This window comes from Mobula hypostoma, chromosome 9 (genome assembly GCF_963921235.1).
Source record: "Mobula hypostoma chromosome 9, sMobHyp1.1, whole genome shotgun sequence".
Classification (NCBI taxonomy): domain Eukaryota; kingdom Metazoa; phylum Chordata; class Chondrichthyes; order Myliobatiformes; family Myliobatidae; genus Mobula; species Mobula hypostoma.
The window spans coordinates 132,340,203-132,357,844 of record NC_086105.1 but is presented as its reverse complement, the minus strand read 5'-3'; the positions used below and the strand labels follow the sequence as shown (position 1 = coordinate 132,357,844).

Below are 17,642 nucleotides of genomic sequence, written 5' to 3'. Positions count from 1 at the left end.
CAGAAATCCTCATCAATGAAGCCAATCTCACTGTTGTCATTGTTGCGACACAATCACACCTACCATTGCATTGATTACTATTAGTCACAATGAATCTGGAGGCCAAATATATATCAAGATCAATTAAGAAATGTTAAACTGAAATCTTGTGTGGTATTATTCTTCACTAAACATCGCCTTTACCCTACTGGACAATGAGATAGTTTACTTTGTATATTTTACAACTTTCTTCTTTCATTGGCAGGATATGGAGTCCTACAATTACACATTGGATGTCAGAACACATTCAACAGATTGATGTCAGAATTAATTTACAGTAGGAAAACCTTTCTCAAGTAAGTGCATTACATTTTGCTTTCCTCTGTAACATGCAATCATTTATTTTTAGTATTTTAGTGGTTCGGTGAATTTAAAAAATTTTCTTTCCCCAATGGCAATTGTATTACCTACTACATATATTTGCAAAGTAACATATGGAGATATTAGCTTTATCATTGGTGATTAAACTCATACCAACTTCAGCTTTAAAATTGCCATTGTATCTTCATAACGCTGAGCCAGAGATTCTGAGCCGTGAAGGTCTTGACAACTGTCAGTGCGCTTCTATTAATTGGCTGACAATATAAAGCAGTGGACTTCTGTATTGACACACAGTCCCAGTGGAGCCTAAAGATAAAACTTGCTATCAGTTGGGCTTAAATTGAAATATTCTCCCACACTTGGAAATGCAGAAATAATATGGTAAACAGAAATAGTGTTCAAAAATGCTCAACGCATAACTATTTTATTGTAGAAAAGCATCCAGTTCAGATATCCATTTAAGTTTTTCCAGTGATAATCTACTTAAATTTGTCTTATTACATTCTATCACTGCAATTGGTCATCACAGAGGTTGACAGGCGAGTTATTTGTTCTATATACATGTTATTTAAATGTACTCCTCTTCAATTAGTAATAAAGACAATCCTTGCCATTCATCTATAACACTGAGGGAATTTCTTCTCAAGGTCATTTTCTTTTGATTGTAGTTTTATTAAACTGTATGTTACTGAAAGTCAATACTGTGCACAAGGTACTTCACACTTTTTACAAACTGTCAAACATCCAAAACTCTCAAGTAAAATTTTTGTTGTTTCATGTAAAATAATGCAACACTCTATCTCAAAAGATAGTTTAACTTTAAATACAGCAGCACATCTCTTGCATCATAAATGTGACATTTCTATAATGCACAAAAACAATCTTTATCATTTATTTGAGAGGGATTTGCATTAATTGCCAATTAGCCCCACATATATGCAGATTTGCAGAGACGGACTGGGCTTCAGGGGAACTAGGTTAACCTGGGCTGACATCCAAAGTTGGAGGCCTGGTCTGAGAATCTCGGGACAGGGTCTGGAGGGTGACCTGTCCTGGGATTAGAGGCCTGTCTCGGTGGATGGGATGGTTGTTTTGCTGTTGTCGTTCTGTGGAACATGCTGGGCTTGCTATATTGGCACCGGAATGTGTGGTGACACTTGTAGGCTACCCCCCAGCTGGTTGTTAGCACAAATGACACATTTCACTGTATCTTTCGATGTACATGTAGCTCGATGTAATCCTGAATCAAAGAATGCCGACACTCTCTCAGATTGGATCCTTTACAGCTGTCAGAGAGATGGGAAGTTTGATGATCTAAAAAGCAAAGCCACTATTTTGCTTTGTTTCTCAATGACTTAAATATTTTTGCTGAAACTAAAACACGGTGAATTAGTGCTTTCTTTTGTTTTTACTTCTATTACAGAATTTCAGAAGAAACACAGCTGAGAACTGGGACTTTTCAGAGGAAAGCTCAATTCTTTGCACTGAAGCTTTGTAGATTGCACTGTGGGACCAATGCCTTTGTCTTTACTACCCTTTTGATCACTTTCATCACTTTGAAACAATAAGACTATCAACGAAGATTGCCCCTTGTATAGAAGTAAGAAAGTCATGAAAAACTTCTTTGATCAGAGATGGACTAGAATATAGAACTTATTACTGCGTGGGGATGAACCAAGTTCATTAGCATTAATGCATTTGACAAGATGCTGAGTGAATGTGTGAGGATGAAAAGAAGGGATGATCAGACAGTTTAGGTCAGATGGGCAAAGGCTTGGATGGAGCATAACCACCTGCCGAACCAGGTGGGTTAAATGTTCTTTCACTATACTGTACTTTTTATCTTAATTAATATTCTTAATGTGGTAATTGACTTTATGTCAGGTTGAACTTTATGGAAAAGAATACAGTTGGGAGTGAAGCAATGCTTCAGATATCCTACTGCTCCCATGATCCTAATATTAGCAAGAGTAGCACGAGGGATTATGTAGAGCATATTCTTTGCAGGCAGCTAAACCTGACACAAGTGGAAGACCAAAATGAATCATTAATTAAGCTTTGCACAACATAAAGAATTGCACTGGATGACTTTAGTGAAAATTGTTTGCTGCTGCTGAACTCTGTATTGAAAGAACCATGTTAATAAAAATTCTTACGCTAAAATACAGAGTTGGCAACTGACTTGCTTAACCTCTTGTGGTACAGTACTGCCGATGGAGGGCAATTAAGTCAAAATTAAAAATTATCCTGGAGTGGTGAGGAGCTTCTCAGATTAGTTGGTATGTCAAAATAAGACACATTTTACTATGGTATTATTTCCAGTTATGTAACAGATTATTTCTTATATTCTGGTTACCAAATCAAAGATCACAAAGTTAGCATAATAGTGGAAGCCCTCCCTTAAATTGTTGAACTGAGGGAAGTAACCACTGTTAAACGTCTAAACTATAAGAGACACTTGCAAAATGATAGTTCCCTATAAACAGGATGGAGAAAATGATTACCCACCTTTCTATTCTGCATCATTTTAATTGCAATAAAAAGCAGTAACAAAATTAAGACACTTCTTACTTAACTAATCAATATCTCAACACGTTTAAGAGTTTAAATGTTGCATGTCTTCTCTCATATAAAACTGCTCCTGGAAAGTATAAAATCACAGAACATATTTTAATTCATCAACTGTTGTACAGAAATGAATTGTTCTTTTTCAATATATGAAATGTTGCCTGTCTGTAAAATGTCAATGCATTAGTTTGTACAATGCATTAGTGTAAAGCAGAAATGTAAGGATATTTGTACAGAATTAACGTTGTCAGGAGAGTATACAAAGAAAGTTGATGTTCTTAAGTTTTAATTTAAAAAAGAAAAGCTTGTTTTCAGTTTTGCTGTTCAAAACAAATTGCACAAAACCATCATTTTAACTTTAGCTGCTGTTCTGAATAAACTTAAAAGTAAAATCAATAGAGATATTTTCTTTTGGCCTATTATTACTTTGGCAATATGATCAGCTCCGAAAACTTGGACAGTCCACCAGCATGCTTGAACCTACCAAAACACCTGAAGAATAAAGTCCACTGTAGATCTCTGAAACAATACGGTAGGTTTAATTTGCTATTTCTTTTCTCCTTAAAAAAAAAGTACACACCAAAATCAATGTTTCTTTTCTTACAGGTGCTGTCTGAGCTGCTTTTTCCAGCATCTTTTGTTTTTATTTCAGATTTCCTGCAACCATAGTTACCATTTAATTCACTACAGTGAATGTTACTGTGGATAAGTTTTATTTTTTCTCTGATGGGATTTCCCTTTGTCTCTTACCCCTGATTCATCTTCATTTCACTGTTGGTCCGCTCTGAAGGATCATTGATCTTGATCTAAAATGTGCTTTTGTTTCTCTGGTGATACCTAACTTGATGAGTATTCCCAGCAGTTAATACGTTTCTGTTTATTTAAGGAAAACTGCTGATTAACCTGGGTGAGAATAAACTGTGGACTACCCTTAAAGGAAAAAAAGCATTTTGTCATCTCTCCTCTTGTTTACTCTCCTCAACAACCTCTGCAGCTCTTTGTGGAGGAAAATCAGTAAAGGAGTGAGAGAGACAAGGGAGTAGCAGAGGGATTCTGAGTGACAGTACGGCAAAGACACTTCACAGTGAACAGAGCTATCTCATAAACTTACTTTTTTCTGCTTTTCTGTCTGCTTCCCCAGACTTGTTTTCAAAGATACAATTCACTGAATTAAAAGGAAATCACTTTGTCTTTCCCCTGATTGCTTTAAGCTGTCAGAGAATTACACTGGTATGAACAATTAGCAATTAGATGAAAATGAAGCAGATTTAAGAACTAGTTGCCTTCAAGATTTGCTTGTTTACTTTTGAAAAGTCAATATTACACACAAGTTGAAGTGTTAGAGTCAGATAACATTCTTCAATACAAAGATAATAGGTCCTAACAATCAGACATGCAATGAAAGGGGTCCTGTTATCACCCAAGCCCCTCTCCTTTTTTATAACAATGCCCCATCTGTCCAAGTTTAAAGACTTTCTGAATTTTACAGATGCACAATTAAAAAAAATAATGTCTTGTGTACAAATGTACAGACATGCACATATAGTCTACATAGTTTTAAAAAAATGGGAACAAATATTAACCTGACGGCTTGTGGTAAATGGATCCAATTGGCTATTGATTTTACACCCTGCGTGATGGAAGGTAGAATTGGGCCAGGTGTCAAATGAGAGTGAACCGTTTCTATAAGTCCTACACTGTGTGAGTTAACGTTACCCCCTCAGAATAAACAAACACATATAATCATTTAGGAATTTGCATTTTAGCCTTCTACATGAAACTTCGGAGAAAAAAAGGGCAAAATTCTGCTAGAAGTTAAAGAAAATACTTTGCTGATATGGATGACCATATGATACAATATGATACAGTGAACCAATATTACAAAAAATAAGAGACATCTTGGGAATCAAAGTAGGCAGTGAAAACATCAATAATTTCAGATATGCAGATGACACTGTTAATTCCAAGTACGGAGGAAGAACGACAAAACTTAATTGATGTAGTTATTGAAGAAAGTATAAAAATGGGTCTATCTATCAATTGCAAAAAGACAGAATGTATGGTGATATCCAAAAAGAAGGAGAATCCTATCTGCAGGCTGAGAATAAACGGGGAAGATATAAATCAAGTACAGAACCTTTGCTACTTAGGAAGCTGGGTGACATCAGATGGCAGGTGCGACATGGACATCAAAAGAAGAATAGGGATGGCAAAAGACACCTTTACGAGAATGAAGAGTATACTGACCAATACTAAACTAGGCATGACAACCTGCCTCAGAGTACTGAATTGTTACGTTTATCCAGTTCTGTTATACAGCTCAGAATGTTGGACAATATCTAGTAACATGAGGAAACGAATTGAAGCAGCAGAGATGTGGTTTTTGAGGAGGATGCAAAGAATATCATGGACGAAGTGAATATCTAACGAGGATGTCATGAACAGAGCAAACACAAAAAGAGAAATAATGTATGAGATCATGAAAAGGCAATGTAACTTCATTGGACATGTGATTAGGAAAGAGGAGTTAGAATGCACGGTAATTATGGGAAAGATTGAAGGGAAGAAAGCAAGAGGAAGACAAAGACAAATGATGATGGAGACAGCAGCCAGAGAACAGGAAATGAATACCAATAAATTGATCCACTTGACCCGAAACAGGAGTGTGTGGGCCACGGCAGACAAAGCTCAAACTGGGCATGGCACCTGATGATGATATGGTACTAGTGCCTCTTAGGGGATTAGAATATCGCACATGATCAGATTTCTTAGTTCTGTGTAAAAAAGATCCCATCCGAGACTTTTGAAAGAAGCTTAGACCTTACAGCAAAAATATTATTTAATCCTATTAAAGACAAATAAGGATAGCCCAGTACATCAATGTATTCATGGTGAAATTGAACATATTTGACCTGCTGTGTGAACAGGTTTATATATGTTGATAAAAGATGGCATGCATGCCATGTAATCTAAAACCAATCAATTATTTTAAATGCACCAAGATGAAAGCCATGCCACCTGCTATGTATTCAAACTTAAACAGAAGTGCTCAACAGCATATAGATATAACTAATATTGTGAAAAATGATGTGTGGCCCTGTCTTTTGACCTGTACTATGCATTCTGACAGGCTGCATCACTATCTGGTGTTGGGGGTGGGCAACTGCACAGGACCGAAAGAAGCTACAGAAAGTTGTAAAATTAGTTGGCTCTATCTTAGGTACCAGCTTCCGTAGTATCCAAGATATCTTCAAGGAGTGGTGCTTCAGAAAGGCGGTGTCCTTTTTTAAGGACTCTCATCACCCAGCACATGCTCTCTTCTTATTGTTACTGTCAGGAAGGAGGTACAAAAGCTGGAAGGCACACACTCAGTGATTCAGGAACAGCTTCTTCCCCTCTGCCATCAGATTCCTAAATGGAGATTGAACCCTTGAACACAACCTCACTTTATTATCTCCATTTCTGCACTACTTTATATACTTCTAATTGACCTATTTATTTATTCTTTCATGTATTGCATTGAACTGCTGCCATTAAGTTAACAAATTTCATGACACATGACACATTTCAGAATCATCTGATTCTACTATAGGCAAATTTAAGTTGCCTCAGATTTAGTTTTGTATCTTTAATGTTATACTTAGACATCCTGTTTTATTAATTTTTTTCCAAAAATAAATTTAAAGAATGCTGTGCTTGCTGGTGCAAATATTCGACCTTTCACCCCCGAGAGCTGGTTTTCAATTCGGTATGAATAAATGGGCTGAGAGTCTGTTTGCTACTCATTGTATGCCTGTGTGAAATGACTTTATACAATTTTAGGTTGACAGCTCAAGAAGTGACTGAAATATAAAATAAAAAACACTTTACTGGTGCTGATAAACTTTGCTGTCAGGTTGGGATTAAACAATGTTTGTTATGGCAGAGTAGAGGGTAACATTTAACTCTCATTGTACATACCCTTTTCGATGTATCCTATTTGAAACATGTTCCACTGCACTCTGGTAACATCATCTACCCTCATGAGGCCCTAAAATAGAAATTATAAAGGGAAGCAAATATTGAACTGACTGCTGGTGTGTTTATTTCACTCTTTTTTAGATTTAATAAAACAGCCCTGCACTTAATTTGCCTATAGATAATTTTCTTTCAAGAAAACAGGATTTGAGTCATTGATCTGGAAACATTGTCATTCTACGATAGTTTGAATCTGGCTAGAGAGGTGGGTGTACTCCCCTGGGGTTTCTCTGACTGTTAAATTAAATTAATTTACAGAATTCCCAAAGGGAGGCGAGTAAGGTGAGCTCAAGGAGCAAATCTGTCCACAACTTTATCGTGAGTGCTGTTCAGTTTCACCCAATGCTACTCTGGCAGCCTGATGCATTTGTATTAAGGGGAGGTTTTCCCTGTGACTGGAAGATACAATTTATGTAAATTTGCTCAAATGCTGGCAGTTTATATTTTCATGTTTTCTAAATGGCTAGAAAGGATAGATTACTCTTGGCCTTCTTTTAGTACCTGTGGTTAAATTGCTCTGCATCTCCCCCAGTCTGGCATTTTGCTGTCTCTATCTACCCCACCACTATCCTCCCTACCTGTAAGATGCTCCTTGAAGCTTGCTTACTTACGTATGCATTGAGCCACCCTTTAATCTCTCCTTCACTGGTTAGGAGCTTGTTTTCACTAATATTGTTACAACTCAACTATCCCATCCGATCCATACCTATACTTACAAAATGATTGTAAGCAGATCCATGTTAAATAAACTCAGTAAAGATCATGCATGGAAAACATTTCTAGTTTCCTTGCAATAGAAAAGATGTCATTAAACTGGTAAAGGCCATAAAGTTTTATGAGATGTTAGTGACTGGAGGGTTTGAGTTATAGGGTGAGGCTGGATAGGCTTGGATTTTCCCTACAGCAGAGGCTGAAGGGTGTTTAAATTAATAATAGGCATAAATAAGATGAATGACCACAATCTTTTGGGGGTAAGGGAGTCCAAAATTAGAGAGCATAGGTTTAAATTGAAAAGGGAAAGATTTAGAAAGGACATGAGGAGCAACATTTTCTGCGCAGACAGTGAATAGGAAAGGTTTAAAGCAGGGGTTCTCAATCTTTTTTATGCCATGGACCCCTACCATTAACTGAAAGGGTCTGTGGGCAGCAGGTTGGGAACCCCTGATTTAGAGGGATATGGCACAAATAGAAGGAAATGGGACCTGCTCAGTTAGGCAACGTGATCCACTTGAACAAGTTGGCCCAAAAGGGACCTGTTTTCCGAGCTATATGGCTCTACAACTCTAAACACAGTGTATTGAATATTCCATAATCTTTTTCAATGAGGGAAATGGTGTTTTGCTTAGCTGCAACTTTTAAACAGGTTGTGAGATTGCAGTTCCTTCCTTTGGGACAAGCGAATGTTCATGTAGCATTTTTAAAGAGATTGCAGCATCATTTCTGGAGGCAGTAAGAATAGCAGATGTGATGGTTTTGACATCAGTGGAGAGCACCAGACTAGAAAATTGTGTCTGTATTAGCAATGAATTTCAATGGGACAAATGTTACATCTGTAATAAACTGAAAATAATTTGAAAGATCTTTATACAGATATTCTAAAATAGCCAATGTGGAGATTATGAGTTCTGGAAGATATGTCCAATCAGTTAATATTTGAAGGATATTATAAACCAATGCTCTATATTTAAATATCTAAGTAGAATCATTTTAATACTAGTAATCTATTCCAATGCAGAAAGTGTTTTAAAATTACAAATTAGGTGAGCCTTTTATAATATTCTTTGCTATAATGACATTGTTGGTTGTGAAGACTTTAGCGTTCATGTGCAAAATTCTTATTTTATTTTAAGCTCCAAATAACTCAGTCATAACTTTGATTTTCATTTTTGATATAATCCAAGATTCAGATACTGACTGCATGTCCAACATTACTTAATTATCGATTGTCTGATGTTGCTGGATTTAATGAGGCTCCCTTTAGGATCATTCTGGAAAGCTAAGCAAGTCGGCATTTTTCTCTTGTTACGTAGGAATGAATACACTTAGGGATAAGACTGGGTTGATTAAAATGAGATAATTCAAAGATTAATATTATTCATTTTCAAACAGTAAATTTTGTTAGAGAAAAGCAGTTTGTCTTTAAATATCAAGTCCTTGTATAAAACATTTGTGGTTGTTGGACAAAGGAATTTAATGACACACCCTATCACCCTCACCAATAAAAAAGATTTAAGTCTTTTGCATGTACAAGGCCTATAAATGACTTGAATTATTCATACAGAAGTAGACTATCAGGAGGCAGGCAAGCTGAATGTGAGTAAAGAATTTCAGTGCACTCAGGCAATAGACTAATCTGAATCTGATTTCTGCAGAGCAGATTAATCTGTTCCAATCTCCCCTGCTTCGTGACCAGTCAGTCAGATGTGGATCGTCCAACAGCAAGGCCTTGCATTGCACTTCATAAGCTTCCCACCTACGTTGGACTCTGCGCTGATTGTGCTCGACCCTGTAAAGTCAGACAGTTGTGTCTTTCTCCCACTCCCCAATCAGCTGACGCTCCAGTCATGTCTTCTAGTCCACTTACAAATAGGCCTTTTAACTGATAAGGAACTAGCAGAGAATTGGTCTGTGCAAGGCTGATGTTAATACCTTGGGCCTCATGTACGTCAGAATACTGCATAGACAAAACACACATTGCAGCTTTAACATGGCTTTGGAGATGTAGAGCAATTTCTAAGTCCCCTCTTCAAATACTAATGAATTCCCTTGTGATAAGACACTAGTAAATGCATTATTAATGCTCATGTAAATACACAAACTCATATGTGCATATGTCTTGCATTATTTTCAAATTACTTCTTCAACTTTACTTCAAATACTGCAGTTGAAAGTTTGAGCTGAAACTATTACTTTTTTTTAAGCGATACAGCATGGCAACAAGCCCGGGCTTGGTCGTTCAATCACACCCATGTGACCTATTAACCCACACATTTTTGGAACGTGGGAGGAAACCCATGCGGTCACAGGAAGAAAGTACAAACTCCTTACAGGCAGTGGCAGGAAATGAACCCAGGTCGCTGTCGTGTGTTACACTAACGGCTCCACTACTATGCCGCCCTAGTATCATAGTCATACTTTATTGATCCCAGGGGAAATTGGTTTTCGTTACAGTTGCACCATAAATAATAAATAGTAATAAAACCATAAATAGTTAAATAGTAATATGTAAATTATGCCAGGGAATAAGTCCAGGACCAGCCTATTGGCTCAGGGTGTCTGACCCTCCAAGGGAGGAGTTGTAAAGTTTGATGGCCACAGGCAGGAATGACTTCCTATGACGCTCTTTGCTGCATCTCGGTGGAATGAGTCTCTGGCTGAATGTACTCCTGTGCCCAACCAGTACATTATGTAGTGGGTGGGAGACATTGTCCAAGATGGCATGCAACTTGGACAGCATCCTTTTTTCAGACACCATCGTCAGAGAGTCCAGTTCCATCCCCACAACATCACTGGCCTTACAAATGAGTTTGTTGATTCTGTTGGTGTCTGCTACCCTCAGCCTGCTGCCCCAGCACACAACAGCAAACATGATAGCACTGGCCACCACAGACTCGAAGAACATCCTCAGCATCGTCCGACAGATGTTAAAAGGACCCCAGTATATCTAGTATTAGAATCTAGTACTCTGTGAATATAGTTTATCAAACAAAATAGATAAATTCTGAAGAATGTCATTAAAAGATACAATCTAATGCTTCTGGAACATTATGAAATTTGTTTTTATTTTGTTTAAATCCTTACCAGGACAATAGAAATTTCAGCTGCTGTGGGAATAAAAGTTCAGGAAAAAAAAATGCAAGGGACATATTTAAATCCATTGACCAGATTGTGCAATACTTTCAAAATAAAATAACATTATGTTACATGGGCTATGAAAGTAAGTATAACAGTTATAACACTGAAAATACAAATCTGCTGCACCAGCTACAAGTGTAACAGGCACTGCAAATTATTAAATCAGTTATTAAATGCATGCCTTATATTTAATATAACAGATTCATGATTAACCATACATCATTCACAAGAATGGCAGTAACAAAAATGTGACTTTTAATTCAGTAAATTATATTAAGTTATTGATAACCCATTTACATTCCAGCCTTAGTATATACTGAAACGTGAATAAAGTAAATCCTTATGTTACAATAAGCTCAGTAATATTCAACCCATATATAGCTTGCTAAAAGCTGCAAGGAGTGTATGCATGACAACTTAGTTCAGTGTTGAGATGCAGCGGTGCAAAACATTGAAATGTTATGATTCCTTGCACGGGGATTGGATATCCAGCACAGAACTCTTGCATTGTATTGCTGATGGTTAACTAATCCATATGGCGTTTAAAGCCTTTTTAGGCCTTTTCTTCCATGTGCGATTCAAAGTGACTCTCCTGAGGCTGAACGTCTCCAAGTATCATTCTTCCATCCTGTTGAACGGCACAGTGCAAGAGACAGGGACATTGTGTTAGATTGCTTTACACTTCACTCCCAATCCTGAATTGATCTTCCTTTCCCTCAAAGAGCATCTCCGGATCTTAGTTTGTAGTATTCAAGGACTAAAGAACCGGTTAATTTCTCCTTGTGCCTACTTTACTGACAGATTTGATTATTAAATCTTTGGGGTGTTGAATCCATCAATAGTTAAACTAACAGGATATTAAGTGCAAATAAGTAATTTGTTCAACAGATCTCCAGATATGTATTGAAACACCTTACCAGTAAAATAAAACAGAATCAACATAATAAGTATTTACACGGCACTAAAAAAAACACTAATCTTACTGATTTGGGGAGATCAGCCCTTCATAACCAAATTGAAAGTGCAAAGCCAAGTTTTTGTTCTCAGCAGCTCTGAATGCACAAGTACAGTACCATTATTTTCCAGATAAAAATAAAGAAGCTGAAGGAAATATTAGAATAGTTTCCCGAATACCTGTTGGTTTCTCCGAGGCAATCATGGAGGCAGACTAGTTCATCCTTAAGCCAATTAGATATGATTGAAGCATCACTTTGTTATAGCACATACTTTAGTCATTATTGCAGACCCAATGTACAAAGTTTACAGTAGTGGTTTAAAAATGCCCAGGTTGTGTTATTCTACTTCAGAACAAATATGTGACTGCTCATCCATAAGTACTCCCTGAATTGCAAAATACAAAACTAGTCTTCCTCCACTATTGCTTTAGCTATAAACATTTCAATTGCCCAAAACAATAATCTATACCCGCACCTTCTACCTACATTAGCCCTTTGGAGCTGACCATTGCAGAACAATGCTAGATCCTCGGCATTTGTATTACAGTTTCAAGTACTGATTTGCTCTTGGTCCAAGTTGATTTTTAGATGCCAGATAGAGTGGCGCTATATTCAAAAAATGGCCTGAAACAAAATATGATGCAAAATGTTCAGAGTGCAAGCCAGGAGTTTCACAGTGAGGTAACAACGGGCTTGATCTGTCACCAACGTAGTCATCAGCAAAATGCATTTGGCTTTGTTTACAAGCTTAAGGTGTAATCCCTTCTCCCGTGATACATTCATGTTCAACTTTGTTCAGTCGTTTCTAAACCTTTAGCCCTGCCTGACAAAAAGATCCCATTGAAATAAGGCACTGGTGTCTGACTTTTCCAAATTATTTTTTTCATTAACCTCTGTGGAATAGCAGATCTCTGCAGAGAGAACTCAAATAACAGATGGGGACCCAGAGGCACGCATGCACAATGGTGACCGGAAACAAAGACAAAGCAAGATGACAGAACGGAAGGACTGATATATAAAAGATAGAAATAAGGGGGAGAAAGGCTGTAAGCAAACGTGCAAGTCTGCATGGAACACAAGAATAACACTGTTCAACCCAGCAGTTTTAAAATAGCATTTACCACTTACAAAAAATACAGGAAACAAAAAAGCATTTATGAAGTGTGTTGGGATGGTTAGTGGGCCACGAGGCATTGTATAGACTGAGTTGCCCATTCCAAGGAGGGGGAGGCGAGGGGGAGAGAGACTTTGTTTACTGTGAGGATCAGGTGCATCTTATAATGCCTGTTAGACTTAAATTTTAGTTATAGCTATTTATATCTCTGTCACTGCTCTGTCACTATTGAATCCCCTAACTATTGATTAAAGAAAGCAGATTGGGATACCCAAAGTAATTCTAAAATTTCTTCTAATGTATCAATGAAGACCAAGAATGTTCCAAGGAGACAAGAAACTAACAGAGAAACTTCCCCCTATAACAATTGCATCCAACTGGGCAACACAAGTACTGTGAAGGAGTTTGCAAAGATAAGTATTCAACTTTTTATGCACAAATTAGGTGCTAAAGCAGCTGTTTCCTGTATAAAGCCTTTAAGAAAATTAATTCAACACCTTATTGTTCAGCACAAATGAACATCAAATACCACATTCTTAAGAAAGATGAAGTTATCTCTTTACTACAAGATATCACATTATGACGTAGGTCAATAGTTATACTGTTTTCTTCAATTCTTGAATTGCTTGGCAGGATAGAAAGTTAAATGTGCCTTGATATAAAGCCATAATAAGCCACGTGTTATTAGGTATCGACCATGACATTGAAGGCCCACACACAACATTCTAAGAACAGTTTCTCTCCCCTCTGCCATCGGATTTCAGAACAGTCCATGAACTCTAGCTCACTACTTCTCTTTTGCACTATTAATTTATTTTGTAATTTAGTATAATTTTTTACTGTATTGCACCGTATTGATGCCACAAAACAACAAATTTCACACACTATGTTAATCTGATTCTGAAATAAGTATTCTGAATTGAATTCAGAGGGCAATTTTTTTAGTCCATCCTTCCCATTTGCAGGCAGCATTAATTGGTAATTAAAGAATTTGCAATATGCTGACATAACTGCATACTTACTGTTGTGTGTGGTAATTTAATAAAATATTTCTCTCTATAGAATACAGCTCAATTGTACAGATGAATAATACATTTGATAAAAATGAAAAAATAAGCAAAAAAATCTGTGAATACTCAGGTCAGGCTGCATCTGTGGGAAGAGAAACAGAATGACCTGCTGAGTATTTCCAACATTTCCCATTTTTATTATCAGTTAAACAACTTGTGAGCTTTCCACAATTTACCTGATCATCACGCAACTACAAGAGTAATAAAAGATTGCATTTTTTTGTTTACTGCTGTTGACAGTGGGATGGACTGCTGTATTTAGCTTTCACAACAACCTTAATGAAGGAAAATGATCCTAGCCACTTCACAGGACAGAAAGAAAGTTCAATCAAGGAAGTAGGTAGTAAGAAAAAAGTTTTGGAGGGACTGAGTTTCAGAGAGAAAACTACAGCTTCAGCCTTAGCAACTGAAACACAATTGATGATAATGACAATATTAAATTTTAGGATAATCAAGATACTGTAATTTGGGGAATGCAGATGTCTTAAGGGGTTATTTCCACTCAGTGGGCACATTATTAGGTACAGGAGTGAAACCCGGTGTGGTCTTCTGATGCTGTCACCCATCCACTTTAAGGTTTGACATGTTGTGTCTTTATAAATGCTATTCTGCACACCTCTGTTGTAACACATTGTATTTTGAGTTACTGTCATCATTCCCCTCTGACCTCTCATTGACAAGCCATCTTCACCCACAGAACTCGGCTCACTGGACTTTTTTGTTTTTTTTTTGCTTTTCATACCAGTCTCGGTAAACTCTACAGACTATTGCGTGTGAAGATCCTAGGGGAATCAGCAGTTTCTGAGATACTCAAACCACCCCACCTGGCATCAACTATCATTCCATAGTCTAGGTCACTTAGATCACACTTCTTCCTCATTCTGACATTTGGTCTGAACAACGACTGAACCTCTTCTTCTAACAACTTTTAATGACAATTGGCAGTCCAACTTAAAGGTGCATTACCACCACCAACTGAACCAGAGTGTGGTGTAGAGAGTTGGAAATAAAACCCCTACTAGTTCTTTATCAAATGAAAACCCACTTACCCCAAAAAGCCCTATAGATTGTAAGTAGTGAAAGACAATACTGTGAATTAAAGTCTCTCAAAGTCTTTTAAAAATGAAAACTATCAACCCCCAAATAGTAGTGAAACCTGCATTTGATTTCTTTCTACTTTTGCTTCACTCTGTAATAGAATGAGTTCAACTGTTTCATGATGACAAAACCCACACAACCCAGAGTGATGTTTTCCTACAAGATACAATGAATAATAGAGCATAATATGCCCAATTCTGTAGAGTCAATACAAGTCCTTCCTTCCTTGTTTTACCCCCTTCTCCCATCAACCCAAAACTTTTGTGTATTCTGTAAAGGTGTCTCCCCTTAAGCTCATTATCCCACAAGTTTTGCCATAACCCCCTAATTCTTAATCCTACCAACCCCTTAGCTTCTGATTTGCTAAGTGGAAGGTCTATACCCACAGTTGAACTTTTAACAGCTTTTTTGGCCAAACAATCAGCCCACTAATTTCCCTCTATGTGCAGGGACCCATAAGAAGAGGACATGTAGATCAATACTTTGAATACGAAATAAAAAAGCTAGAACTTCCAACAGTAAATGTGATCTACTGCTAGAATGACATGTCAACTGAAGTTCCTGACTATGCCTGAATGCTTTCGTGCATTGCATTGCTGCCCCATGATTGCCCAGTTAGATGTTTTCATTAAAAAGGTGTACAGCTGTATCTAATAAAGTGGCCACTGAGTGTAGGATGAATGAGACTAAGGGGGCTGCAATTTCCAGTTTAAAGTAGGATGGAAGATATCATTATGCAATGTAATGCTTTTATTTTCAGTGGGACAATTGAAACTTCACTTTTAATTATTAAAGCAACAATACAATAATTCAGCCCCATTAAACTCAAGTCACTCAATACTGTACTGGTCAATGCAGTTCAGCAATAGCATTTTTTAAATCCTGATTAATTCCAACTCATTTTAAAAATAAATTCATTAGCAGATTGGATTGATCTTTAAAAAGAATGGCAACCCTTGGATATCATCAAGTTTTATTTTGATAATTCTACCATCCAAAACCAGTTATTCTATCTCATCTAAGTGCGTTTCTTGCTACCAACACTAGGTCTGCTTCTCAGAACGTGGATAGGCTGTTACATTGCAGTTGTTTAGTCCCACCCACTTGCAGCCTGACTCCATTTCCCAGGGAAAGCAGACTCACCATTACATTTATCACTAACGATTTGGAAGAAATCAAGACATATTGAGACAAGCAGGTGCAAGGCTCAATTAAAATACCTCTAGATTACTCAACACGTTTTAATTATTTTATCTGGGCTTCTTTCAAGAAAACCTCATTGCCCTCTTGCAGAATGATTAACTTCCATAAAGCACAATATTTTCTTTTAGATTAAATTGAAAATATTCTAAGTTACTATGCACTTTACAAATATTTAATGCACGCAGGATTTACCCCATCAGATTTATCCAAAACCTTGTTAAAAGAATGGGAATATATTAATAACCGCAGATAAACATGTTTCGTAATGTAAACCTGTTATATAAAGAACATGATTAATGTAGATTTTAAAAAGACTGCAAAAATCACAAATTTCAACGATGTGCGATGCAGTGTATTGCAATTCCCTGGAGTTCGTGGGTCGACAGATAGTTTGAGCAAATACCTACTCTTTAATTAATCCTGGAGATGCAGTTCCGCTTTGCAATGAAGACCATTATTACAAACAGATAAATGCTCTGAAATATATCGCAATCCATACTATTATTATTTGCAATCTTGGCACAATTATGAAAGGGCAACCGGACCACAATAGCCACAGAAACGGCTGGCAGACCATTATCCTGTACTTCAGCGACCAAGTGCCTTGCTGGCAAACCAAGGTTTGTCTTTCGCATCTGATACACAGTAACTGCCCATTTCTGTGCTAAGCAAAAAATATTGATATCATTAAGTGAGTATGTGAGGGGGAGTTTATTATTGCTTTTAATCGAAGTAGCCATCGAAGACATCCACTTCGCCGTCTGTATCATAGACAACCGATGCCGGATCCGACAAGACCCCGAGGTCAACTAGAGCCTGGTCGAAGTCGTCGGGGAGGAAGACAATTCCCACATTGAAGAGGACGTACTCCATCAGGAAGGCATAGTAGAGGATTAGCACATTCACAAAAAACAATCCCACGTAAAACATATAGGGCAACTCATCAAGGAACGACTCCAGCGAATCGAGATCAGCGTGAACAGAGGCGGTCATAGGCTTCAAGGTGGCAGCGGGTGGCGAATTAGTACTGCAGCAGGCGGGGCGAGGGGGGAGAGAGGCCCTCACTTTCCGATGCCCTTCGGTGCACCGCTCTCTCACTGAGCTATCCGCGGCGTTAGGCCGGGTCTCTCTCCTCTCCGCTCCGCTCCGCCCCGCCCCCCGCGCTCTCAGGTTTCCGCCTCCCTTGCACTTTTCATTGGCTTCCTCCCTCCTTCTCCGCTTGATCGGGGGACACTCACACGGCAAAACCCCGCCTCCTTCCGCGCGTCACCTGCGTCTGAATGGCTAGCATCAACGTCAATCGCATGATGACGACACAGTTGTTCGTCCTGCCTTCTCTCCGCGCCGCGCCGTGGCTCTGAATGGCTTGCTATAACGTCGATCAAGTGACACGCCAGCGAT

General features: G+C 37.8%; 2 protein-coding genes across 4 annotated transcripts in view; one reads left to right on the top strand and one right to left on the bottom strand.

The window, feature by feature from the left end:
- ciita (class II, major histocompatibility complex, transactivator) overlaps positions 1 to 3,295 on the top strand; it is a 112,278-nt gene extending 108,983 nt beyond the window's left edge. For all 3 annotated transcript variants that reach the window (XM_063059200.1, XM_063059201.1, XM_063059202.1), the window contains 2 exons: positions 245 to 335; positions 1,784 to 3,295. In XM_063059200.1, coding sequence (XP_062915270.1) covers positions 245 to 320 — 76 coding nt within the window. In that variant the 3' untranslated portion in view covers positions 321 to 335; positions 1,784 to 3,295. The remainder of the gene's footprint in view (positions 1 to 244; positions 336 to 1,783) is intronic.
- A 7,413-nt stretch (positions 3,296 to 10,708) lies between these two features.
- On the bottom strand, positions 10,709 to 17,436 carry dexi (Dexi homolog (mouse)). Its single transcript, XM_063059199.1, has 2 exons — positions 16,649 to 17,436; positions 10,709 to 11,428 (listed from the first exon to the last, which is right to left on the bottom strand). Exon 1 carries the CDS (start codon positions 17,232 to 17,234, stop codon positions 16,965 to 16,967), a length of 270 nt encoding a protein of 89 aa, XP_062915269.1. The 5' UTR covers positions 17,235 to 17,436; the 3' UTR covers positions 10,709 to 11,428; positions 16,649 to 16,964.
- Between the last annotated feature and the right edge of the window lie 206 nt (positions 17,437 to 17,642).

Coding starts and splice junctions, on each gene's coding strand:
- dexi (XM_063059199.1), bottom strand. CDS start 17,234: ATGACCGCCTCTGTTCACGCTGATCTCGATTCGCTGGAGTCGTTCCTT.